The 25,689-nt window shown below is 41.4% G+C and overlaps 1 protein-coding gene across 1 annotated transcript in view; it reads right to left on the bottom strand.

Moving 5' to 3' along the window:
* Piezo (piezo type mechanosensitive ion channel component) overlaps positions 1-25,689 on the bottom strand; it is a 1,050,432-nt gene that overhangs the window by 585,575 nt on the left and 439,168 nt on the right. The window contains exons 24-25 of the mRNA XM_080275143.1: positions 24,258-24,443; positions 22,953-23,125 (exon numbers count right to left, since the gene is read on the bottom strand). Coding sequence (XP_080131269.1) covers positions 22,953-23,125; positions 24,258-24,443 — 359 coding nt within the window. The remainder of the gene's footprint in view (positions 1-22,952; positions 23,126-24,257; positions 24,444-25,689) is intronic.

The raw sequence follows: 25,689 nt of genomic DNA, 5'->3' as shown, positions 1-25,689 counted from the left end.
AATAGCAAACTGTGTAAAGGAGGTACTGTGAAAGAACTATGAAGGGTCCAGTCATCAGCATAAGAGTGTATTGGGATGTGAGTGACAGATAGGAGGTAATTTATAGTAGGTGGTGGCGACCATCATCCACTCACTTGATGTAGTGCTGCCTACTTCTTCCTTAGCCTTTATCATTCTTTTTCTGTGCCTGCCCTCCTTTCTTCCTATTTCTCCCCATCTTTCCTGTCACTTCTTATTGCTTTTCTTTCCATTACAGGTGGCTTTACATTAAGTGACAAGTCAAATGGTTTCCTGTAAACCAAGAAACCATTTTCGCTGCTGAGTGGTAACCATATAACCAAACCATACGTGCTCCCTACGTGTCAACAAGTGGGTTGGTGGAGGGTTAGTGCCCCTCCCTGTAAAACAAATAACTTAGAGTCAAATGGCCACCCCTTACGGGATTATGGTGTCTGGCAATAGACAGACAAATAGATAGAAAGAGGGTTGGTGTCAAAACTGATCCCTGAGGTACGTCAGCATTTATGGAATGAAACTGAGAGTAAATTCCATCTACCATGATCCGTATTTTTCTATTATGAAGGTAAGAACAAATTACAGGAACCAGTGATGCAAGCCCATAGTGTGGCATCTTAGACAATAAGGCCTGGTGCCATACTCTGTCAAATGATTTTGATATATCAAGTGCTTTTGTGTGTGTTTCACCGTGTTGGTCTACTGTTTTGTTAATCTGATGGGTAAGAAGACAAAGAATGTCTACCCTCAAACCCTTGTGCCCCATACCATTTCTCCACTTCCTATTGTATATCTTTCCTCTGCCTCCTTTTCATTCTCTGCAATCAACACCAAGTCATTGGCATACAACATCTCCCATGGGGAATCCATTACTGAAGTCATGAGACAGAATTTCAAACCATGACAAACAATTTGGGGCTCAAGTCTGACCCCTGATGCACACTATCACAGAAAACTCATCAATCAAATCCTCATTCACTTTCGCCTGGATGCAAATGCCCACATACATAGCCATAACTACCTTAACCAGCCACTCCTCAGTCCCAGACTTTCTCATTGCCCACTTCACCACCTCCCTTGGGACTCTGCAAAGGTCTTCTTAAAAAAAAAAAAAAAAAAAAAAAAAAAAAAAAAAAGTACAACTCCCTCTTCTTTCCGATTTTCTTTCCTGAAGCTGTCAGACAATGAAAATGGCATCACTGGTTCCTTTCCCTGGCATAAACCCAAACTACCCCTCATCAATATTCACTCTTTCCCTTACTGCACCTTCAAGGACTTTCTCCACTACCTTTGTTATCTGGTCCAAAAGTTTTATGCCTCTATAATTTTCTCTTCCCAGGGCATTACCCTTCACCTTATACAAATTTATAGTCACACTCTTCAGTCAGTCACTGGGGACAACAAACTCATATATGAAAGAATTTATTAAATCAGCAACAAAACCAACTCCTATTACTCCTGAGACCCTCAACATTTCAGGGGTTAACCCAGACACACCTGCTGCCTTACCACACCGCATCCTGCCTATTGCTCTGCTCATAGCAGCAGCATCAAAGGCCAAGAACGAAACACTGGATCCATTAACCTCAAACCTTCCCTGTTCCAAACTCTCATTCAGCAACTGGTTAGAATGCTCTTTCCAAGCATCTTTAGTATCCTCACTCACTGTCCATCACTACCCTTCCTTCATCATTTTTCACACACTGCTCACCTCTGATATCCATGTTTTCCTCTTCATCTAATTTGCCATCTTAAATACCATAGTCTTCCCTTTAGCACAATTTAGGTTATCCAGTAAGTGTCTGAGACTCATATTTTGACCTGTAAACCTTCTTTCTGGCCCTGTGCTTGGCAGCCAAGTATTCCACCCTGTCACCACCCCTTTTCCATTTCCAGATGCCTCTTCTTTTCATCCTAACTGCAGCTTCAACATCCTCATCCCACTACCATGTTACATTATGTGTTGGGGGGGAGGGGGAGGCTTGTCCATCCACACAATGAATCAGTAACTCGCAACAGATTGTTCTGCAACATAATGCATTATGACAAAACTGGGTGAGATACTGACTGTATACTGGACCTACCCATAATTCAAAATTTTCTACATATCATAGGAATACTTATTTATTAATTTTTTTTCTGATGAGAAGGAACTCCCATAGTTGCAGTTAACAGGTTAAGAGCCACATTTGGTTGAGGCACCGTAACCCACTAGACCACCAGGTGCTCACCTGCTGATTATATGTTGACCTGGGATGAGGTCATAGGGTGTGACCTCAAGGATAAGGGACTGAAAAGGGAGGCTACCAGGGATCGTGCAGCATGGACAGCCACCATTAGGTAACCAAGGCCTATGCATGCAAGCATGTTAGTGCCTTTATAAAAGAAATGAAATGAAACATGGCTACTATCCAATATTATTAAAGGTTTCCTTGAGCGCATTAACCTTTTGGGTTGCCATTCAGTGTACAGCTGCTTGAGAGCCGCACCACAATGAGTAATTGGATGGTTGGTGCACCCATCTACCTAACAAAGGTATTAATTTTCCCTGCTGCTTCAAGAAATATTAATTGTTTGCTTATTTCTAAAGTGCAGTGAAAAATACATCTCTGACAGTGAGGTACCTGCATGCTACCATGGCAACCACCCTAAACCATAATTCCTTGCTTATAGCTAAGCTCCACCACCATGACACATTTGCTTTTCCTTTCATGTCTTATCACGGATAATTTACTTAACCATGATGAAATAATTAGAATTTTGGTCTAAATGTGGTCTAATATACAGCATTATGAGGAACAATAATTGTGGCTACTACCATAAGTACTGTCTCGATATGGTATGGCTGGGTCAGTGAATAAAACATCCATCCTTTCAAACTGGCAAGTGAAAAGCACCTGTCTGCTACCATGGAACAAAGCCTACATCACTGGACAAGCGAATATGGAGATTTAACTAAGTCTTTTCCACGTCAGAAAATGCATGATACCTTGTAATACTGTGCTATGCCTTTTTTTTTTTTTTTTTTTTTTTTTTTTTTTTTAACTTGCTGTCACTTGTCATGTGACAATATACAAAAGCCAGTAATGGTAGTATGTATTACAGGTGATGACTGGAATTGCAACAACATAAATATGGGTAATGCATAACAATAACAATCATGGTTAGAAACTGATATCTGAAGGGAAAAAAGTTGCAGTGTGAAAAATATGGTAATAAAGACGAATATTACCAAAAAATGAAAATAAAATACAGTGACAAAAAGGTTATTTAGAAGTTGTATGCAGCTTTCATGGATTTGGAGAAAGCAGGATGGACAGACAAGGATTGTGGAAAGTATTAAGAATATATGGAGTAGATGGGAAGTTGCTGAATGCTGTGAAGAGTATGCATGATGGTGCGAAGGCTGCAGTGCGTGTGGATGGTGAACTATGTGAATTTTTCTCTTTGGAGGTTAGGTTGAAACAGGGATGTGTCATGTCTCCATGGTTGTTCAATCTGTACATGGATGGGGTAATAAAAGAGGTACAAGGTAGGGTAGTGGACGTTGGAGTGGCCCTGGTGAGAGAGGATAGTGTTTGGAAACTCCCTGTACTGTTGTTTGCAGATGATACTGTGTTGTTGAGTGAAGACGAAGGGGAGCTGCAAGGCTTGGTGGATGAGTTTGAGAGAGTGTGTAAGAAACGGAATCTAAAGGTGAATGTAGGGAAGAGTAAAGTGATGGTCTCTGAGAGAGGTGAAGTCAGTGAATGTACAGCGAGGTTGGATGGTGAGGAATTGGAAAATGTGAGTACATTTAAGTACTTGGGTAGTGTGATGAGTAAGGATGGAGGTTTGGAGGGTGAAGTGCTTGAAAGGGTACAGCAGGGAAGAAAGGTTGCTGGTTCTCTGAAAGCAGTGATAAGAAACAGGGAAGTGAGGATGGAAGTGAAAAAGTTACTACATGACAGTATTGTGATACCAACTCTAACGTATGGAAGTGAAGCTTGGACGTTGTTGGAAGGACACAAGTCAAGAGTGAGAGCAGTGGAAATGAGTTATTTAAGAGGAGCCTGTGGAGTCCCATGGAGAGACAGGCTGATGAATGAGGATATAAAGGAGCGTTGTGGTGTGGATGTGGATGTGATAGAAGCATTATGAGGAACACACTGAATTGGTTTGGCCATGTGGAGAGGTTGGAGGGTGAAAGACTGATGATGAGAGTGTATGTGAGTGAGGTGGAGGGGGGAAGAGGGAGGGGGAGGCCAAGGATGAGATGGAGGGATGGGGTGGAGAGGTATATGAGAGAGGGGGGTGTGAGTTGGGAGCAGGGCAGTGAAATGGCGGGGGACAGGGCGACGTGGAAGCGATTTGTTTGTGGCCACCCCAAACAGGATTGAGGCGTCTGGCAATAGATAGATAGATAGTCTACAGCACAATAATTTACCGAAAAAGACAACATATGAAGTCACACTATTAACCCCTTAACCCTTTCACTGCAGCTGGTACATTTATGGTCTCTCAGCCCTGTGAGGGTTCACAGCGGCTGGAACATATACGATTTCTGTATTCAAATTCCACACACGATGGTATAGTGGGTTAATAATAGCTATGAGAGGCTTGTATGGCAACACTCTCAAAAGCTGCCATACAATAGTACCTCTTTTTCTGCTTGAGTGAGTCAGTGTGGCTGATTTTGTCAAGGAGTAAAGTATGACGTGTCGATGCTCCTGTACCCTCTGCCTCAATGGCGAGACAAAACAGTCACAATTTTCGCCATCTCCTTGATGAATATCAATCAGATGAGCTGAGTGATCTTGATAGTGATGGAGACTGGCCTAGCTTTGATGAGGAGGAAGAAAGCAGTGAAGACAGCAACTCCAGTGATAGTCCTGACCTAGTAGATGACCCACGTGGAGGCAGACAAAGGAAACGGATGCGTGGTGGCCAGGCGGTTGTGGCAGCAGGGAGGGGTGTGGCAGAGGCGAGGGGAGAGGATGCAGGGGCTCAATCAGCTGTGAGGTGGGTCTAGTATTCAACTCCGTTCACTCCAAAGCAGTTTGATTTTGACAGAACATTATCTGGCCTAACTGATGCATGCTCTGTCACAGAGAAGTCTAATGAACTTTATTTCCTATAGGGATGTGGCAGAGGCAAGGGGCGATGCAGGGGGGAGGCAGTCAGCTGTGAGGTGGGAATGGTCTTCAACTCCCTTCACTCCAAAGCAGTTTGATTTTGATAGAACATCATCTGGCCTGACTGATGCATGTTCAGTCACAGAGAATTCTAATGAACTTGATTTCTTCTCTGAATTCTTTCATGATGTTTTAGTGGACATGATTGTGTTGGAAACTAATCATTAAGCTGAGTATGTCCGTGGAGCATTGCCTGCTAACACTCCTCGTAATAGACTGGCAAACTGGACTAATACAACGAGAGATGAAATGTATCTGTTCTTGTGCATAATGATACTCATGTCCCACAACAACAAGAACAGAATCAATGACTATTGGTCGAAAGATGAAGTTTATGAACAAAATTTTTTTGGAAAATTGATGCCTCGTGACAGATTTCTGCAAATATTACGGGTGCTCCATTTCAAAGACAACAGTACACATGATGAAGGTGACAAACTTCAGAAAATACAGCCAGTTTTGGAGAAAATACGGACTGCTTTCAAGACCAAGTTCAGGCCCTTCCAAGAACTGTGCGTGGATGAATGCTTGATGAAGTGGAGAGGTCGCCTCAGCTTCAGACAGTTTATTCCACAGAAACGGAATCGATTTGGAGTAAAACTGTTTGTGTTGTGTGATTGTGATAGTGGATACCTATTAGATTTCACTGTGTACACTGGAAAAGAAAATGAGATAGTGCAAGATTTGCATCTAGGCATCAGTGGCTCCGTTGTCAAAACATTACTGACCCCATATTTACAAAAAGCACATATACTGTACGTTGACAACTGGTACACTAGCCCTAACCTATTTCAGTACTTGCTTGATGAAAATACTGGTGCATGTGGAACTGTAAAAGCAACCAGAAAAAACATGCCTAAGCTACCTGTGGTAAGGCATGGTGAACATGTGGTACAGCACAGCAACAACATAATGTGCCTGAAGTGGTGTAATAAGAGAGTGGTGCACATGCTGTCCACTGTTCACGAACAAGGTATGCGTGACACTAATAATACAGACAGAGAAGGGCAGGTTGTGAAAAAGCCCATAGCTGTGATAGAATACAACAAGAAAATGAGGTTGGTGGATAAAAGTGACATGTTACTCAGCAGTGTGGAATGTCTATGAAAAAGTGTCAAGTGGTACATAAAGTTCTTTTTTCACATGCTGGATATGTCACTGCTAAACAGTTACTACTTGCATCAGGTAAAGACTGGTAGTACACAGCCACTGCTTGATTTCAGCAAAAATATTGTCCACTAGATGATCGAAAAGTACTATCATGGGCGACCGAACACCAATGGCCAAATTGGTGTACATGTCCTTATCTAGTGGAAAGGTACTTTGTTGAGCCTCTGCAGGGACGCAGGAGGTGCCATGTGTGTTCGCACACAGTCAGGGGACCAAGAAAACATCAGCGAACAACGTACAAGTGCAGAGAGTGCGATGTTCCTCTCTGTGTGTACCCATGCTTTGAGGCATTCCATACACGGAAAAACTTCTGAATGATATGCAGTGGAAATGTAATGAAGAGCATAGAATTTGAAGAGGCTGTGAAATCTAACAGAATAATAAGACAAGGACAGCAAAGAAACCTCAAACTACCTCAGATTCCCTACCAAAACTTCCTCTCCCACACCCTTTCCTTCCCCACCTCGCTCTCTCTCCCCCCCCCCCCCCTAATATCACAGCACAGTAATATGTAAATCACATGTCACTGATAATAACTGATGTAAAACTAAGCATGAAGCAAGAGTGCAAGTGTGGAGAGGCAGTAAAGAATGGTGTGTGTGCATGTGTGTGTGTGTATGTGTGTGTGAGTGAGTACTGTCATTTTACCAGCGACCTTCACAGGACAGTACCGTTATCTACCACTCCTAACTTGTTCCTATGCGTGGCCACAAATATTAGTGCATTTTAATTCTTGGTTTATTTGTAAACTTCACTTATTCACAAACAAATAACAAACAAAGCAGTGTCAAGGAAGTATTTATGTACCATAATAAATGGTGTTATGTAGAGAAGCACGTGGTTTCATTGTCCGTCTGGCAGCGCGGTCACGGCCGTGTTGCCACGATCTGACGTAACTCTCTCACTTGGCTGGGTGTCTCCACGAAGTAGAGATGAGGGGTTAATGTCACTGAATGAGCATCCCACTCATTCGGGCAGTTTAAATGCGATATATAATAAAGAAAATTTTTATTTAAGCCTGCCGCACAGGAGAGTAGGCCTAATTATTAGACCCACGCAGTGAAAGGGTTAACCGCAGGGCGTCACTTTCGTGACGCTTGGGAGCAAGGGATCATACCGTGGGGGGTCACTTTTGTAATTCTGTGTTATTTTGAGTTCGCCCGGGCTTTCAAGTGGTGGCTTGTATCATCTACCAGTAATGCCAATGTCCAACACTAGTCAGCACTCCTAATCTCATCTGTACTCTCATCCATTGTTGACAATTTAGCCATTTCTCCCCATTCTTGACTACCCTCCCTACCTCCCCTCCATTACCCTCTCCTCTCCCCTTCCCGGCCGTGCTGCACTAAGTAAATCTTCCCCGGAATTTTCCACCGATTTCATCCATTGAAATAAGCCTTATGCCCTGTTCTTATACAAACTAATATATACAAAAAAGAAATAAGGTAAATGATAGTGCCTTACACCTGGAATTGGCTAATTATCATCTGACAACACCTCACGTGCACTCATTTGCTAATTTTCCCTGTTTATTTCCCCTTGAAATATGCCGTATAATCTATTCTTGAAATAACAATATATATAAGAAAGGAAGGTAGAAGCCTAAGTGATATTTACATTCACCTGGAACTACCTAATTTATTATGTATTGTCTTGATTTCCTGCCAATCATTTCATAGCGTATACATTAGCAGCTGTCACCATGCTGACATTGGCAGCCTTTCACTGCCCCTTGACTACCACAGCACTCAGTTTACTGTCGTCTTTCAAGGTGAAACTATGTCGGATTCGCGCCTGTCCAATTCCGCGGCTTTTTAGCCCCATGCAAAGGGCCCTGTGACCTCTACCCCTACTAAACCTCGTGTGGAAAGGGGCAAAGGGCTAAGTGACTGCTGTGAAACGTGAACTGGCTAATTAATCAATGAAAATGATGGACAGTGACTACGATCTTTCTGGTGACTAAAACAGTGCAAGTGGAAATGTAAATAATGTGTAAACAGAAAGTGAAAGCAATGAATGTAAATATAAGTGAACAGTGGAAAATAATTTTACACGTTCCTGCAAGTGACAGTGCATAACACAGTGTAAATAAAATAGAAATGTAAATAATGTAAATAAAACAGAGAATGTAAATAAAAAAGTAAATGAGTAGTAATATAAGAATACTGTATGAGTATATATACTAGGAGTAATGAAACTGAAAGTTTCACTCTAACATGTATGAATACTATGAGTTATGAAAGTGAAAGTGACAGATTCGCTCTCAATACGAGTATACAGGACGAGAAAGTGATTGCTACGTATTATACTGAAAGAGAAATTGAATGCCTACAGTGACAATAAACTACTATTACTGAAGGAAACTTATGGATAAAGACTGCAGATATATATAAGTGTTATATAGTAACAGAAATATAAAGTGTGAGTGTTTTTATGAATAATAAATCACAGAATACCAGCAGCGACCGAGCGCTAGTGGGAAGCTGGTACGCGCTCGTAATTTTCATTGCTTTCACAGTGTTTTTTTTTTTTGGAGTATGGATTCCAAACTATTTGAAAATCATAGAATAGTGTTTCTAGTGATAATATCTGGCTGTGGTAATCATATTACGGGGTGTCGGGAAGCGTAAAGTGAAGACTTCGTTACCCAACTTCAGAAGTCTCCACAAGTCCTACGGTACTCGACAAAGGCTCAACAAACATCCCAGGAAAAAGCTAAAGGTATGTGCCATATGCATATAAAATTATAATATTCTAGGACTAATAACTGATTTTTGGCAAATATTTTTACAAAGTCTGTCAGAGAGCGAATATCCCCGCAGGACACGCAAGGAGAGCCAAAACAACCCCGAGGTTTAGGGGTTATGGGAATCAATGCATGCCATAGTGAATGGCATGCAATGCCTAAAACTGAGCAGGAAAAACATGAGCAGCATGAGTACATAACACCAGATTCTGATTCAACCAGAAAATTGCTACACTCATATTCACATAGTGGACCCAAGAGATGAGGGTACAATTGCCCAAACAAGTGATGACTTGCTTTCTTTAAGTTTTGGACAAAACTCCCTGGGACTGACAACGTTCACTTGATTGGGAGCTTGGACACGTAAACAGTCATTGCTTTCCCTGCAAACATTATTTAAGGTGGGGGCGCCCATCATCCACCCACTTAGTGTAGTGATACTCATACTCTGTTTTTAGGATACCCCTACATCGAGTGGCAAGTCAAATGATTTCCTGTAAACCAGGAAAGCATTTACAACGCTGGGTGGTAATCTTATAACCAACCAACACGTGTTCCCTACGTGACACAAGTGGGTTGGTGGAGGTTTCATGCCCGCCCCTCCCCAGAAAACAACTACCGGTAACTAAAAATACAAACATGAAGCTTGACCAGGGCTGACTAAAAGGTGACGACTAAGGACCGAACAAAGAACACAATACGGATGGCAACTTGAAATGAAAGGGGTGCAAATGATGAGGTGAAAGAGAGATTGTGCAGGTGCTTCAGGGTGCAAAAGTGGATGTATGTGGGTTAATGGAAACTAAATGGAGAGGTGAGAGTGTGAGAGAATGGGAATATGGATGGGGTATATGCACAGGAGTAGGTGAGAATGAAAAGCCAAAAGAAGGAGTGTGCATTGTTGTGCGTAACAGTTGGAAGGAGAACATAAAAGAGTATAGATCAGTTTGTCGAGGATTGTGTGAGTAAGACTGAAAGTTGGCTTACAAATGTGGGTGATTGTGTGCGTGTATGCACCAACGCAAGATCATGCAAGCAGAGTGAGAGAAGAGTTCTGGACAAATGTGGAAGCGTGCATGGAAAAGTTTCAAAGGAATGAGAGAGTGATTTTGATTGGTGATATGAATGGAAAAGTAGGGAATGGGATGGTGGATGGAGTAGTTGGTGAGTGGGGTGTGCCTACATAGATGGATGAGAATGGCAGTGCTTTAGAGGACATTTGTGCCGGGAGGGGTTGGTGATACTTAATACCCTCTTCAGGCACAAAATGATCCATAGGTATATATGGCGAGTGATGAGAAGCATGGGTGGTGAACTGAATAAACAGAAGGTAATGACTGATTATGTGTGTATGAAAGGATAAGGTGTGTAATGGATGCAAGAGTAAACAGAGGCTGGGAGAGTGGACTTTCGGACCACCACTTGGTGGTGGTCAGGATTAAAGCCCAAATAAAATGGAGAAATAGAAATAGGGATGGACGGGAGGAAGTAGTACATACAAGGAGAGTGGAAAAGTTACAAGAGGATGGAAAAAGGGCAAAATATAGAAGAGAAGTGGATGAGTGATTGGGTAAATATAGACTGGAGCAGATAGGGGATGTGGAAGGTGTGTGCAAGGTATTCACAGAAGAAATCTGTGCAGCATGTGAGGTGGTGTGTGGGGCGAAAAGAAGACGAAAGGGGGTTCAAGAAAAAACAAGGTGGACTGAAGAGGTGAGAGAGGCTGTGGCACAAAAGAAGAAATATAGTGGGTGGATGAGAAAAAGAGGCATAGATGAAGTTGAAAGACAGAAGACAGAGTTATATGTAGAGAGGAAGAGGTGAAAAGATTAGTAAGAGAGAGAGTAAGAAGAGAGTGGATGAGGAATTTGGAATGAACTTAAGTGTAAAGTGGAGGGAATGTAAGAAAATGATCTGGAAAGAGGTAACGAAAGTTAGACAGGATGCCAAAGAAGTTGGCTGGGGAGTGAAAGATAAAAACGGTGTATTACTAGTGGAGAAGGGAGAAAAAGTGAGCAGATGGAGAGAACACTTTAAGGAACGGTTGAACATAGAGAATGAAAGTAATGCAAGTATAAGTGGCTCGGGAATGTCAGGGAGACGAAGGGAGGTGAGAAGACAGGAAGAAATCAGTATGAAGGAAGTAGTAGAAGCAATGAAGAAAGTCAAAATGGGGGAAGCCCCAGGAACGGATGGAGTGTGTGGTGAAATGCTGAAGCATGGGGGAGAGATAGTAGCAGAATGGATGTGGAAGATGTGCAGAGTGGCCTGGGAGGAAGGTAGAGTCCCGGAGGAGTGAAAGACATGTATTTACCTATTTGTATTTACCTATTTGTAGTATACAGGAATTGAGCAATGCTCGTGTTGTCCTGTCTCCATATCCACATTTATCAAGTCTACCTTTACACACATGAATGTTTTTCTCATGCACCACCTCTTTGTCTAAGTCGTTCCAAATATTTAAGAATATACCTAATTGTGATATACACGGAATGTACTATGCTCGTGGGTTTCCGTCGCTGTTTCTCAATAAGTCGAATTTAACTTTAAACTCGTTTAAGTTTTTAGACTGGACGATCTCTTTGTCCAGGCTATTCCATAAGTCTATACTTCTGTAAGGAAAGCTATATTTCTTGATATCCTTCAAGCAGCTTGACTTTTTCAATTTCATTCCATGTCCTCTTGTTGCTCTCTTATCCCATACAAACAGATCTTCTTTGTCAATTTTATCTACTCCCACCATGGTCCTGAACACCGCAATCATGTCTCCCCTCTTTCTCCTTTCCTCTAACGAAGGCAAATCCAGTTTTTCCAGCCTCTCTCTGTATGACAGGTCGTCAGACTGGGGACCATCTTGGTTGCTGTTCTTTGTATTCTCTCAATCTTGTTTATATCTTTCTTTTTGTGTGGGCACCACACTACCGCTGCATATTCTAACCTGGGGCGGATCATGGCCACTATCAATTTTTTCATCATTTCCTCATCCATATAATGAAATGCTACTCTTATGTTAGTCAAGAGCTTATAAGTCTCTCCAACTATCTTGTTAATGTGCTTTTCTGGTGACAAACTATCTTGGACCAGCACTCCCAAATCTTTCTCTTCTCTCCTTTTTGTGATTAATTCATTACCCAAAAAATAATTCAGTGATGGTCTCCTGCTACTTTTACCCATTTCCAATATTTTACATTTCTTTACATTAAATTTCATTTCCCACGTCCGGCTCCAATTGTGTATCCTATCCAAATCCTCCTGCAGTATTTTACAATCCTCCTCAACCTCTATCTTCCTCAAGATCTTTACATCATCAGCAAACAGACTCGAATAACTGTTCACTCCATCTACCATATCATTTACGTAAATCAGGAACATTACTGGCGCCAACACTGAGCCTTGAGGGACTCCACTTGTTACTTCCCTCCATCCAGACATCTTTTCCTTTATTACTGTCCTCATTTGTCTGTCTCTCAAAAAGTCTCTCATCCATTCCAGAAGTTTCCCTTTAGTCCTCCTATATATTCTAGTTTCCACATTAGTCTCTTATGAGGTACCTTGTCAAAGGCCTTCTCTAAGTCTAAGTACACACAATCCACCCAACCATCTCTCTCCTGTACCACATCAATCGCTCTTGAGTAAAAGCTCAACAAGTTTGAAACACATGACCTTCCACTTCTGAATCCAAACTGACATTCAGCCAAAATATTCATCTCTTCCAGATATTTTATCCATCTGTCTTTCAGGATTCTCTCACACAATTTTGCGACCATGCTGGTTAGAGACACTGGTCTATAATTCAGGGTTCTTCCCTGTTTCCTCCCTTGTAAATTGGTACCACATTTGCCCTCTTCCATTCTTTTGGCACTTTCCCCTCTTCCAGTGAGCATACAATTAAGCTGTGAATTTTATCCGCCAGTTGTTCTCTGCATTCCTTCAGTACCCAATTAGAAATTCCATCAGGTCCTGGGGCTTTCCTTACATCTTGAGTTTCCAGTAATTTATACACTTCCTGCACCTCCACTTTTATATCTTTCATCACCGGAACATTTCTAATCACTCCCTCCCCTTCCACAAGCTCCTTTTCTTTAGTGAAAACTGACTGGAAACGTTTGTTCATTATTTCTGCTTGCATTGCCGCATCCTTAAAGACCTCTCCATCTACTTTCAGCTTGGTGATTCCTTCCTTTTGTTTCAGTTTGCCATTAACAAATCTATAAAACAGTTTGGGTTCATCCTTGCATTTGTCAATTATACCTTTTTCAAAATTCCTTTCTTCTTCCCTACGTATTCTTGTGTATTCGTTTCTTGTTCTTTTATATTCTTCCTTTGTTCTGTCGTTACCTCTCTTTCTCCAATTGTTCCACGCCTTATCTCTCTCTTTTTTGGCTATCATACACCTTCTATTAAACCACTCCTTTTTCCTGTTTTCTTTCCCTCTTACTCTTGGTACAAATTTTTCCACTCCCAAATTATAGAGGTCTAGAAAGATATCCCACTTCCTCTGTATCTCTCTTGTTTCTCTGAATTTTCTCCAATCCGCATTTTCAAAAAAGTTTCTCAAGCCTGTAAAATTTGCTTTGCCAAAGTTGTATCTTCCCTGTCTATGAAGCTCGTCTCTTGGCTCGACGTTTCCTATTAACATCTGGAACTCAATGACCACGTGATCACTTTTTCCCAAAGGACAGAGATATTCCAATGATTCTATTACATCGGGTTCTTTGGTGAACAGTAAATCTAACCTTGCTGGTGTATCCTCACCTCGAAACCGTGTCTCTTCTTTGACCCACTGCGTCCTCACATTATTCATTATTATATTTAATAACATAGTACCCCACGAATCCTCGCCGCCTTCCAAGTACCATTCCTCCCAGTTCACCTCTTTACAATTAAAGTCACCCACCAAAATTATATTATTGCTTTTCTCAATTATTTTTTGCAAGTAGCTAGCCATATCTGACAACATCTCATGGTATTCGTCATCCTTCCATGCTCTCGTCTTTGGGGGAACATACACTACCGCCATATCTCTCTTAACATTCTCTCCAGTTTCTAATTTCATATATATCACTTCAGCCCTGCCTTCTCCCATTTCCACAGTATCTACATTTATGTTGTTCTTCACTGCTATCATCACTCCTCCTCCCTTTTTTTCTTTTCTGTCTTTTCTCCACAGTTTGTATTTACCATCTCCCAAATGAACATCAGTATCTTCTCTTAATTTGGTCTCTACAAAGCACATGACATCAGGTTCATGTTCTCTCAAGAAATCATTAATTTCGATCCTTGTCGATATGAAACCATCAACATTAGTATATATCACCTTCAAATTATTTTTGACATTATTAATACCCTCTTCTCTCCTACTCTCTGTCCGTACCACTTCCTCAACTTCTGATCTTTCACAACCATCCCCCCTAGTTTCCTTCACTTCTACTTCCTTAAATACCATTTCCTTACTTTCATATCCAATACTCTCCAAAAAAAAGTATTACGTTCTTCCTCTGTCCTCTTATCATTTTTTTCCTTTACTTCTTCCTTTAATGATTTTAAAACTTCTCTTTCTTCTTCATTCAGATCTTTTCTTATTATAATATTTTCCATCCCCGCCTCTTTGCTTAATTTCCAGGTCACTTTAAGTATCTCATTTATTACACTTTCTGATGTAAACTTGACTCTCAGTGGTCTTGTTTCCCCTTTCTTATAAGGCCCTATCCTCCTTACTTCCTCAATTTCTTTTACCCACTTGTCTCCTTCGGGGTCAATCTTGCCTAATATTCCTCTCACCATGTTCGTGTCTCTCTCGAGTCTTGCGAACCTAACCTTTTCTTCCTCTTCCCTGTTTCCAAATACTACCACACATCTGTTCCTTTATACAGTTTCTCTCACTATTTTCTCTTTTTTCTTCAGTATTTCCACTACATTTTCTTCCATTTCTTTCTTGTTCATTTCCCTTTCTTCCTGGATGATCTCTCTTAAGCTGACCACTTCTTTCTGTTCTTCTTCTACGTGTGCCCACTTTGCCTTGTGTTCTTCTAGTACATTGCTCACCTTCTCCGTTTTATTAGTACTCTCTTCAAGTTTCCTCCTCAGTTCAACATTTTCCCTCTTCAAATTCTTAATCTCTTCATTGGCTGTTTCGTTGGACTGGATTAGACTCTGTATGGTGGTTTCCGTATTTCCTGACATATCCTTTATCACTAGATTCTCTACTTTTTTTTCGAGTTCACTAATCCTCATAATTAATGTTTTCACCAGGTCCATGACATTAGTATTAGCATCAAATCCTTGAAATTCCATTCCCTCATTGTTTACATTTTCGGCCATCTTTAGTGTACTGGTAAAGTACCTAAACAGCTGTTACCGAATAAGCCACAAACATTCATGTATACTATTGCCAACAAATCTTTACATTTTTGGTAGTCTACCAACTTTCATTATTTTAAATTTAAAGAAAGACCCTAGGAGACAGGACAGACAAAATTCCTGAAACTACTCAAGGTTAGGAGCGATGCCTGGGACGACCTCTCTCTCCGGCTGTGTGTGTGTGTGTGTGTATAACTATTCCCCTGTACAGAGGAAAAGGGGAAAGAAGTGTGTGGTAATCATATGGGCATTTGTCTTCTTAGTGTAATAGGAAAAGTATATGGTAGGATACCTATTGAAAGAGTTAGGGAAATAACAGAGGAATTAGTCGGAGAAGAACAGGGTGGCTTTAGGAAGGGAAGAGGCTGTGTAGATTAGATATTCATTCTTAGATCTTTAGTGGAAAAGTTTCTAGAGAAGGGAAAGAAGCTCTATGCAGCCTTCATGGATTTGGAGAAAGCATATGACAGGGTGGATAGACAAGGATTGTGGAAAGTATTAAGAATATTTTGAGTAGATGGGAAGTTGTTGATGGCCGTGAAGCATATGTATGAGGATGCTAAGGCTGCAGTGAGTATGGATAGTGAACTGAATGAATATTTCTATTTGAAGGTTGGATTGAAACAAGGATGTGTTATATCTCCATGTTTGTTTAATCTGTATATGGATGGGGTTATAAAACAGATACAAGGTAGGGCAGTGGATGGCGAAGCAGCCCTAGTGAGAGATGGCAGTGTTTGGAAACTAAGTGTACTGTTGTTTGCAGGTGATACTGTGTTGTTAAGTAAAGATGAATGGGAGCTGCAAGGCTTGGAGATGAGCTTGAGAGCGTATGTAAGAAACAGAATCTAATGGTGAATGTAGAGAAGAGTAAGGTTGTGGTCTTTGAGAGAAATAGTCAGTGAATGTACAGTGAGGCTGGATGAGGAGGAAATGGAAAATGTGAGTATGTTTAAGTACTTGGGTAGTGTGATGAGTAAGGATGGCAGTTTACAGGGTGAAGTACTTGAAAGGGTGCAACAGGGAAGAAAGGTTGTTTGTTCCTTGAAAGCAGATAAAAAACAGGGAAGCAAGCATGGAAGTGGAAAAGCTACTACATGACAGTATTGTGATACCAACTCTAACGTATGGAAGTGAAGCTTGGACCTAGTTGGAGGGATAGAAGTCAAGAGTGAGAGCAGTGGAAATGAGTTATTTGAAAGAAGCATGTGCAGTCACCTTAAGAGACAGGCTGACAAATAAGGAAGTGAAGGAGTGTTGTGGTGTGATGTGGATGTGATAGGAACCGTTAGGAGAAACACACTGAGGTGGTTTGGCCATGTGGAGAGGATGGAGAGTGAGAGACTGACAAGGAGAGTGTATGTGAGTGAGGCGGAGAGGAGGAGAGTGTGAGGGAGGCCAAGGATGAGATGGAGGGATGGAATAGAGAGATATATGAGAGAGGGGAGTGTGAGCTGGGAGCAGGGCAATGAAATGGCTGGGGACAGGGCGACATGGAGGCGATTTGTTTGTGGCCACCCCTTATGGGTTTAAGGCATCTGGCAATAGACAGATTGATAGAAAAAACTAATCTTGCAAAAATATTAGTTAAGTTTAGCATTTATTTAGTTTTTTTGGGGGGTCAATAATAAGTACATAAAAAGCGACATCTGGTATGTTTCCACTTGTCGTCACAACTCATGCCAGCAGTGTTACAAAAGTAGCAATTTTTTCGCTAAATTTAGAGGTTTTAAAGGCAATCTAGCTGGTAAAAATTTAAATATTTTCTGTACATCTGGTGCCTGGTGGTTTAGTGGGTAATTACGGCACCACAATTTGATTGAGCCGGTGAAGGTTTATATTCAAGGGGTGGTTGGAGTTTATTGTTCATGTAATGCCACTCACGGATAAGTGAGGTCGGTCACTCTCATCTTAAATGTCACGACCACCTTGTCTAGCCCTGGGCTCCTACGCTCCTCATTGGGCAACAAAGGATTGGATGATGGATGGATGGATGGATATCTGGAATTCATTTACAGTCCTGTCTAGCAATTTTCTCCTTAATTTCCCTCAGTCTGATGAATTTTTACCACTTTTGTAACCAATCGAGCAAATTTCTATAATTTTCCTTTGGCAACACTGCATGCCAGGCCATCAATCAGTAATTATCATGCTGTGGATGTGAGTGGATGTGTATCGGCCTTTGTCACGATCCCCTTCCCTTTTTTATATAATCCTTTTTGTCTTTACTTCTCTTCATTGTTGTACTCCTGTTTTTGACTATCATCCTCTCCCTCTTTAGTTCCTTCATGAAACTACTCGACATATTTTATTACATTTTGGATTTTCATCTATAGCTTCCTTTCTGGTCGTTCTATAGCTATTGTTGTAGACGGCCATCATTCTTCTCCTAAATCTATCAACAGTGGTGTTTCTCAGGGCTCTGTCCTATCACCAACTCTCTCCCTTTATTTCATCAATGACCTTCTAAGCTGTACACCTAACCCTGTCCACTCGTACACTGATGATTCCACCCTTCACTTTTCCATTCGGTTCCCGCAATGTCCATCTCAGCTGTTACTTCAACAAACAAGGTATGAGGCTATGGCACACCTAATGTCTGACTTGGCTGGTATTTCTGACTGGGGTAAAAATAATCTTGTTGTTTTTAATGCATCAGAAACTCAGTTCTTACACCTATCAACCCAACAGAATCTTCCACAGGAGTACCCACTAATGTTTACTAATATACAGCTCAGTCCTGCATCAGCCTTGAACATGCTTGGGGTTTCATTCACTCGAGACTTATCTTGGAAAGATCATATTACATCTCTTGGAAAATCTACATCCAAGAGACTGGGTGTGCTCAGCCAACTCTGTGTCTTCTTTACCCCTGGACAGTTGTTGACTTTGTACACGGGCTTTGTTTGCCCATGTGGAGTACGGCTCTCATGTGTGGGGAGGCTCCCCATATGCAGCTCTTCTCAATGGGGTGGAGGCAGGGGCTTTTCATCTCACTGACTCTCCTCCTCTTGCTGGCTCCTTTCAGCCTCTGTCTCATCGCCACGCTGTTGCATCTTTGACTTTTCTATCGATGCTTCGGTGGTCGCTGCTCCTCTGAGTTGTTTCCTTGCACTCCTCCATCTCTACGAGGGGCGAATGGCACCCATCTAGCAGAGGGCTCTCATTCCTTTTCTGTCCAACTCTCCAGTGCAGGAATTGACCGTTGCTCCCAGTCCTTCATTTATGCAACTGGTCAACTCTGAAACTGTCTCCCTTTGTCTGTACTTCCTATTTCCTAAGATCTCCAGTCTTTTAAACACAGTGTGTCCAAGCATCTTGAAGTGAGAAGGTCTTGAATTTGGTTCTCTTTAGTATTGTTTTTGTTTTTTTTTCTTGGAAGGAACAGGATGCGGGCTCCTGGCCCTTGGATCCTTCTTCCTTGCATAAAAATAAAATAAAATAAAAAATAAAAATTACCAATTTTCCCCCATTATTTGCACTGATTTGACTAACTTAATACCAGCAGATTAATCGCCTTCTTGACTGCAACACAGGTGGTTAGGGGTTGCTCTTGGACACATGAAGCTATAAGGCTTCATTTGGCAAATTTTCAATGTTCTACCTCTTTCTATATCACTTATCTATCCGTTACCTGCCCTCTTCTTGTAGTTAAGCTGCTGGGTTATCTGTTTTGCTGGAATATTTGCTAAATAAGGAGCAATAATCTGCTTGCACTGACAGGCTGTAGTATCATGCTGACAATCCATCTTGCTTACAATGCTCACGGATTTTCCTGCGTAAATATCACCCTGCATAGAGAACTGAATGTGGATAACAATATACAGTATTTTTAGATGTTTATTATTCTGAATTGATGGCACGCATGATTTTGACATTACCATTATCTGTAGGTTTTATTTTATGGGACATTTTCCCTTCAATATTGTTGATTTAGGATGTACAACAAGTATTACGAGAGTTTCTCCGCATTCTAACACTGAAACCGGTGAGCGACAGGCCGTGCAATTCACATTCTTTTGTACGGCTAGGCCTCAACTTTAGTATATTGTGGTTCCTTTTCCATAATGCGAGATATACAAGATAAAAACCCTTATATATTGCTTTTTGGAGTTGTTTACCTAAATACTGCTCTTTCCAGTGTGCAATATACAGTAGGAAATATAACTTGGCCGTGGCAGTTGCCAGATACCACATTCTGAGCAAAAGGTACTGGGAATTGGGTCATCATTTCTTTGGGCGATTGTACAGGAGGAGGGAAGTTGGTACACTTCTGCTAAGGTTCAAAATGAAGAAAAAGTTCACTGACACTTCTCTGATGGCTGTGGAAGACGTTACATGAATTACTTTATTTTTATATCAATGTAAAGCACACAAAAAGCAGGTACTAGAGAGAAGGACATTCTCTGTCATTTGGGGAGGCATGAGAAATATGGAAGGGAAGACACAATGGTGGGAGATGACTCTGCAAACTTTTGCTCATGGCCATACATTAGCTAGAAGTTCTCCAACTTGAGCAAGTGATTTCTTTCACTGAAGATGTCTTGCTAAGGCACTATATATTTTGAACCCGGCTGTTGTTTCTTCTGCTTAACAATGGTACACAGCTTACACAGAGCAACATGCACATCAGTACTGAGCTTTCAAGCGGCCACTAATGATGTGTTTAGCTATACAAAAATGTGCTTTGATGCAATTCCACTGGTGTTTATAAACTAGTTAGTTGCTGAATCAGTTTTTTATTAACACATACTGTTTATTTAGTGTATAGTGCTACATCTAGCATTTCTCATCATGTACTACTAATACATCCGTGCAGTAATTTACTGCTATTTTAATGGTTTGTTTACAAGACATGAACAGGAATTCTCCTATAATGAAAAATGCTGCAGGGGCATGGGTAAGTCTACTAGTGCTGAAGAGGGATGCCTTCATGCAGTGGCAATGTTATAACCAGGCAGCTCAACTGTCTGAAATTGCAACATCCCTCTACTCCTTCCCTATCCACTGAAAGTTTGTGGACTGTGGGAAAAGGGCAGTATCAGTCTGCAATCCACCAGGTTCACATAGCAAAGGGCTACAACAATAGGTACGGTATATCTAGCATGAATACATTCTGGACTATGGTAGCCCAGACTCAGTCCTCTATGCCTCAAAATCGACATGGTTATTTTTACTGCTCTTCATACATTTTTAAAATACACTGGTTTAAATGTCCAGCATATAATCCTTCCATTTATCCACCCATCATCCAATATTTTACTGCCACATCAAGAGCAGAAGAGCTTGGTTATTTTACTGTCCCACTAGAAGACGACGGGCTTGGATATTTTACTGCCCTATCAGGAAGAGAGGGCCTTGGAACTACGTTACTCAGTCCAGACACTAAGGCAAGAATAAAGAATGACTAGACACTGGCCTCTGAGTGGCATGAGGCCATACAGGAGGAATAAACCTCTCCACTCCCTGGACTTAAATCACTTGGTCACATCCAATTTGCCTTTACTCACTAGACTACAAAGCATTCATTCCCCTCACACTGTGTTAATAGCATCAGTTACCAACATCCATTTTTCTTTTTGAAGGCTTCAACATGCTTGCATGCATCGGCCTTGGTCACCTAATGGCGGCTCAGTCCAGACACTAAAGGTAAGAATGAAGAATGACCAGACACTGGCCTCTGAGTAGCATGAGGCCATACAGGAGGAATAAACCTCTCCACTCCCTGGACTTAAATCATTTGGTCACATCCAATTTGCCATTACTCACTAGACTACAAAGCATACATTCCCCTCACAGTGTGTTAATAGGATCAGTTACCACCATCCATTTTTCTTTTTGAAGGCTTCAACATGCTTGCATGCATCGGCATTGGTCACCTAATGGCGGGTCTCCATGCTGCTTGATCTATGGCAACCTCCCTGTTTAGTCCCTTAACTCTGAGACCACACTTAATGACCTCATCCCAGGTCCTTTTTGGTCTACCCCTCACAATCCCACCTCTAATATTGACGCTTCTCACTTTGTGTACCCAATTATCATCCTCTCCACATGCTTAAACCACCTCAATCTACCTCTCCTCATCGCAACACCAATACATTCCAGTCCCATCCTACCTCTCAGCTCTTCCATTGTAAACCCAGCCCCCCCATGCCTTGCACTCAGGGACACACTGCACATCTACTACTCACTGTCATTTCTGTACATCTGAGCCTGTGAATATTCTCTTCCTTTTCTGCCCAGGTCTCACTCTTTTATGGCATTACACTCCTAACACATGCTGCATACAAAAATCCCTTCGCATGCAAGGAGAGTCCTCTCAACATCAGGGGAGGCAACAGCTCCTTGAACTTCTTCCAACCACTCCTCACTCTAGCCACAGAGGTAGCTCCAGCCCCACTTGCTGGACATAACATGTCTCCCAAATAACAAAACTCTTCCACACACTCAAGCGACTCACCAGCAAGTTCAATCCATTCACGCCTGACAATCTGCTCTCCCCGACACACAACACACATAAAATCAGCATTATCTGGCAGTCTACCTTTAATACCACTACATCTCTTTTGCACCCATTTATCACACTGTGCAAGGTGGAGTTACTTCCCACACCCTTGTGGCAAATTACATGTGGCCACTCTCTCTTCTCTGACAGTACCGCCACCAACCCCAGATATCATCACTTTTGTTTTATCTGCCTTTACTCTTAAGCTCTTGTGCCCCACACCATCTCTCCACTTCCTAAACCTTTCCTCCACTTCCCTTTCATTCTCTGCAATCAACACCAAATCATCAGCACACAACATCTCCCATAGAAGTCCATTTCTGAAGTCACTTGAGAGGGCTTCAACTACCATGATAAACAACAGGGGACTCAAAATTTACCCATGATGCACGCCACATCCACGGAAAACTCATAGCTCAAATCTCCATTCACTCCTACCTGGGTGTGAGCGCCCACATATTTAGCCATAACCACCCTAACCAGCCATTCCTCGATCTCGATCCCAAGTTTTCTGACTGCCCACTTCACCACCTCTCCACAGATTCTGTCAAAGACCTTCTCCAAATCAACAAAAACAAAGTACAGTTCCCTTTCCTTTCCTATATATTTTTCCTGAAGCTGTTGAACAATGAATATGGCATCAGTGGTCCCCCTGCCTGGCATAAACCCAAACTGTATCTCATCAATATTCACTCTTTCTCTAATCATACCTTCTAGAACTCTCTCCATTATCTTCATAATCTAATCTAAAAGCTTTATGCCTCTATAATTTCCTCTTTCCAGGGCATCACCCTTCCCCTTGTACACATTTACAATTATATTCTTCAGCCAATCATCTGGGACAACATACTCATATATAATTATATTTTTCAGGTCAGTGACTAACCTCACTCCTATATCTCCTGAGGCCTTCAACATTTCAGCAGTCAATCCAGACACACCTGCTATCTTCCCCACCATTATTACATAAAATTTTCCTTACCTGCAACAATCTCCTCATCGCTTTCATCACCAAACTTCTTGACACATGCAATACCCAACAACTGCACCAGCCAGCAGGTGTTGGCCAAGCTGCGCAGGTACACACACCCCACCATTTGCAAGAATGCCTTTATCACTATCACTGCTACATTGTACCCCAGAAGGTAGTTCCAGCTGGAGAAAGACAGGCAACTTCAATACACACTGTCCTACAGAATATTTATTACAATATCTTATAAAGTGGGTGGGATGGAAACAGAGGTAAGAGCTTTACCCTATTAATATGGTGATTCATTTTGTACACTATTCTTGCTATCTCCAGGTGACTACTTAAAATTTTATGCCTGCTACCTCCAGATGGTCATATTCCACATAGGAGAAACCTGGTGGGGTTATATATAACTTTAACTAACCCCTTACTGCCATGGTACCTGAGGGGCTAATGATGCTGGCTACAAAACTGTCATCCCATTATTGCAAAGAGTTTGAATCCTGGTGCGACTAAATTCAGGTATTCCTTCACTTTTTGTAGGTTGGTAGGGAAAATGAATACCTAGGATAACACCCAGGGAAGTTAACTATGGTAACTTTGATGATGCAGTGGACTTGTATTCCAGGACGGTAAGTATCCTGAAACAGGTTAAAAGGTCTAAATTACAGAGACTAGGAATGCAGTTGTGCCCTTCTTGGTGTCTGTCTCTGATTCACTACTAAGGAGCTCTCTTAATCTGCACACAATTGTCTGGATACTGCAAGAATAAAATGAACAATATGTCAGCAGTGAATGGATTAAGTTCTTTATTTCCCTAACATTTTGGACTACACAGAGCTGAAATATCTGAAAAATACAGAACTTACTGGGAAGCTCCTTCCTGTGTTTTCCTCCAACCACAATATCCACAGGTCACCATGAATCAGTCTTATTACTACCTTATTCTAAAAAATCAGCATCATCATGTCAATGAAAATTACAGAAATAATTAGTGATGCTACCTGGCATATATCAGAAAAACTCCATCACCATGAAAATGAGCTTTTGTTAAATTCAGATGGTCCTTGTTATGTGTAAGGGACGTGTTCGGAAACAAAATATTTGCCATGCATTTGGAGCTGTTGGAAACTGGCACACCAGCTTGATAGCTACTGTACCAATGAAACTTTAAGCGGAATTATATCTGTAATTTACTGGGGAATAAACATAAAAAAAAGAACATAATAATAAGGCATGATATAACAAGGACTTGCTGTACTCTAACTCTTCATATATACCCATACATTACAAATGATAATTAATAAATAAACTCACAGCTGAAGTATCTTTGAGAGAGGCTTGAGGTAGAACTCATTGCCTTGCCAGAGGAAGATGAAAGCACCCATGACATAACCCATGGCAAAGAGTGTGATCCGGTTGGTTCCTCCTAAGAACATGACTGCTAGCGTTACCCAATACGATGTGAAGAAGATCACCACCTTCACCATGTCAAGATAATTCCTGCATTCACAAAGAACCGGCAATTAGCCTTTACCAATGACAAAGAGTAATTATTACCTTAAAAAAGAAAACACATCCCAATCATTAGATGGGTACATAATGTATAACAAAAATGGCTTGGATGACAAGGGGCAGGAGAAGTACTCAAAATGAAAGACTGAAAGTGGAGAATCAGAGAGCAGAGGCAATACTGAATGAGTATAAGCTAGTGAACAGTTAGGCTCAATCAACTGGGAGGAAATGAATTTGAAAACTTTGTGGAAGAAATATGAATGCAGAATACTACGAACACAAGAAATTACTTCGAAAACACGTGCAAAAATGTGGGAGGGAGTACGGGGGGGGGGGGGGGGGATGATTATGCAAGAGGTCAAAGTGGAAAAGCAAACTACTGCATTATGAAACCATAAATCATTTTAGAAATAGGTGCAAAAATGTTGAGGGAAGATGGAAAACAGTAATAATGTAATGGATTAAATCAGAAGAGAAAACTGATAAATAAATTATTTGGAGGACAGCTCCAAAAATATAGGAGTATGGAAAAGACATGAAATGCTGAGGATATGAGTGGAAGAATTCTAACAGATGATTGAAATAAGGTTAGATGGTAAGAATATTTTGATGCCTGGAAATGAATAAATGCAGAGCAGATGCAAATATGACAGGTTATGGCTGTGCACCAAGAAGGAATGCGGTGCCTAAGAATGTGAAATTGCCAGAAGAAAGCAGTGAAGAGGTTGAAGAATGGTCATCACTTATCTGGGTGACTATTGTGTACTCATGTAAATTTACTTCACTGCATTGCAACTCTGCTCATGATTACGTTCATCACATTACCTGTGCTGCTCCCAAACTGACGACTGACGGCCTCATTGAAGAGGTTCCTACACCTCCGGCAGCAAACCCACAAGCAAATACAATAAAATAATTCGGGGAGTCATTTAATATTCAGGATGCAATCAAAAAAAAAAAAATCACCACTGCCTGGGACAACATTAGCATGACGGCTATTCAGCATAGGTGGCAGAAGCAGCTACCTCATGTTTACCCTGCTGTCAGCAACACCAATCATAGATGCACTGTGCCAGGCAGCAGGAGTAGCCCAGTAAATGACAGGGAAGAGTGTTGCTGCCATCACTCCTGACTAAATCCTTCACATTATCAATGCTACTCTTGAAATGACAATTGATGGCCTAATCAATGTGGTTGAGGAGGAGCGCCTCACACCCAAGGCCACACAGCAGGT

Source organism: Coenobita brevimanus, chromosome 60 (genome assembly GCF_032717465.1).
Source record: "Coenobita brevimanus isolate Jiangsu-jjx chromosome 60, ASM3271746v2, whole genome shotgun sequence".
NCBI classification, from domain to species: Eukaryota; Metazoa; Arthropoda; class Malacostraca; order Decapoda; family Coenobitidae; genus Coenobita; species Coenobita brevimanus.
Note: the sequence above shows the minus strand (reverse complement) of the source record. Positions and strands in the feature narration are given on the sequence as shown.